Genomic DNA, 2,239 nt, shown 5'->3' with positions numbered 1-2,239 from the left:
CCGGTGCCGCTGGCACCGCTCTGCCTGCAAATTCCTTTTAAGGCCCACGCCGCCGCGGCCCCGTCACATCCCCCCACGGTTCCCCAAAACCCCCCCGGCCCCGGGGACTCACCTCCTCACGCATCTTCTTCACGGACTCCCCTTTCTGTGCAGAGGGAGAGAAGGGAGAGGTGTTAATGCAGCCATGCTGGGCAGGACCCAGGGGAAAAGAGGGAGGCAGGGCGAGGAGGGGGGGGTTTGGTGCTCACTTACCTTCCCAATGATGCTTCCCACCTCCTGGGATGGAAACAAAAGAGGCAATTAGTCAGTGCTTAAAAAAAACTCTGGGAGTCCCAAGCTTAAACAACTCCCTTTTACAGCCGAAACAAGTTCCTCAGGACCCCAGATATCCCCCCCAAGACATACTGACACCTTGCTCCCAGCTGAGCCCTCCATCAGGTCGCTTTTCCCCCCCTCCCAGGGTTTTATTTTTATTGATGCGCTGGGCTTTTAAAGCGCTGCCTCGCTCGTCATGAGATATCCAGGAGCCGGCTTGGTGCCAAGGAGGCACATTCCTAACCCCGCTGCCTAATGGCTGCAATAACGCGGCAGCTCAGAGAGGTCTGACCAACGCCGATTTACTGCCATGGAAGCACCCAGTGTCCACCAGGGCTACCAGAAGGGCCACCCCTGCATCGGACAAGGGGGATTTGGCACAGCCCCACGTCCCACAGACACACGTACCTTTCCATGCATAAGTAGTCGGATGGTGAGCGTGACATTTAAACCACCTTCAATGACACCGGTGTCCATCTTGAGCTGCGTTGGGTTGAGTCAGGCTTTGTCAGTGGTCAGATCTTTGGTCGCTGGGTGAGCAGAGCTGAGAACGAGAGAAGTGTTGCGTTTGAGGAGCTGTGCCAACCCTCCACGGCCAGTTTCTCACCCATCTCAGAAGGATCCAACATCTCTAAGGGGTTTTTTTTCTCCCCTCCTCCTCCTGCATATCACCCTGACAGGTTTAAGGCCGCACTCTGCAGCGATCAGGAAAGCTGATCCACAGCTGTTCATCTCCCCAACAGGCTGATCCTCCTGTCAGAGTTTTCTGAGGCGGATGGTCTGAACTGACACAAGCCCACCTGCATCAAGCAACAGCCAAGAGGGCCTCGCTCGTCCCCTGCCTCCTTCCAGCCCCGCTCCTTGCACAGGCTTCACCTACAGCTCCAGGGAACGTGCCTCTACTTGTGATCCCCACACCTTAATCTAGATTACAAGCTTTCCTCCGCAGCTGCGTGTAGACACACACGCGCCAGACAGAGCGACCGCCCCGTTCCCCTTTGGTTTAACCCACTTGGGGAGCCGGACTGTTTAGAAAAAATCAAATATAAAAACTTCTCTGCGCCCTGAGCCTGCGTGGGGAGGCCTTTCAGACTGGTTTCCAAGCTGATTTACTCAAACCAGATAAGGCCACATGAGCACACGATCAGGTTTCAAACAACCTGCGGCCTGAGCCGACAGGGGTTGCAAAACACCACGACCAGCCACCAGCTCAACTAGTCATCCGTTTAACTTTAAAAATAAATTAAATAAACTTAATTTCAGCTCTTGTTTTTATCAGTCCAGCTGGTCGCCACCCCATCAAAGTTTAACCAAGCCCAGGGAAAATAGAAGGTGGGCAAGGGCAGGGGGATTAATGCAGCAGGGGACCGTGCCAAGCGGGCAGCACTGCCGCGCTCTGGGTTAGTGCTCTTTTTAAGTGGAAGCTGCTGGCATGGAAGGATTTTTTTTTCGCTGTAGCGAGGAGTTACAACCTCCATAAACTCAGCCTGACATCCCATCGGATCCAAAAAGGCGCCCGTTTGCCTAGTTTGGAAGGAAGGGCTCAGGATCCGAGCCTGGCAGCAGCGGAGCAAGGAAGAGAGTCTAGACCCAAGCCCACGAGTCGGTTGTTTACGAGTTTCCCGGTTCACCGGAGGTGGCAGGAGCCTCGCTGGCACCCGCCGCCGTCTCTCCAGCTCTGAACCCACTCCTCCTCCCACCAGTTCAGCGTCCCAGTTCGCCTTCGTTAGCATTAATTTGCTTTCCTGGCAGCGGTTCTGCCAGTCAAACGAGCTTGGGTCGGTTACGGGGCTGCCTCACAGCCTGCTGGGGACTAAAGGAGCCGACCAAACCTGCCAGGGGGTTACGCAAAGGAGAAGCCAAGCCGTGCGGGGCAGGCCGAGGCCGGCAAGCAGCCGCCGCTCCGATTCTGGCTCACGGCGGG

At 56.0% G+C, this 2,239-nt stretch overlaps 1 protein-coding gene across 7 annotated transcripts in view; it reads right to left on the bottom strand.

The window, feature by feature from the left end:
• The window catches only part of PCBP2 (poly(rC) binding protein 2), a 10,856-nt gene extending 10,005 nt beyond the window's left edge, over positions 1-851 (bottom strand). For all 7 annotated transcript variants that reach the window (XM_009885359.1, XM_009885360.1, XM_009885364.1 and 4 more), the window contains exons 1-3: positions 724-851; positions 253-276; positions 113-145 (exon numbers count right to left, since the gene is read on the bottom strand). In XM_009885359.1, the coding sequence (XP_009883661.1) occupies positions 113-145; positions 253-276; positions 724-792 (126 nt within the window). In that variant the 5' untranslated portion in view covers positions 793-851. The remainder of the gene's footprint in view (positions 1-112; positions 146-252; positions 277-723) is intronic.
• Positions 852-2,239: the final 1,388 nt, after the last annotated feature.

Source organism: Charadrius vociferus, unplaced genomic scaffold, assembly GCF_000708025.1.
Source record: "Charadrius vociferus isolate BGI_N301 unplaced genomic scaffold, ASM70802v2 scaffold2355, whole genome shotgun sequence".
Taxonomy (NCBI): domain Eukaryota; kingdom Metazoa; phylum Chordata; class Aves; order Charadriiformes; family Charadriidae; genus Charadrius; species Charadrius vociferus.
The sequence above is the reverse complement of the archived record's forward strand: the minus strand, read 5'-3'. Positions and strand labels throughout refer to the sequence as shown.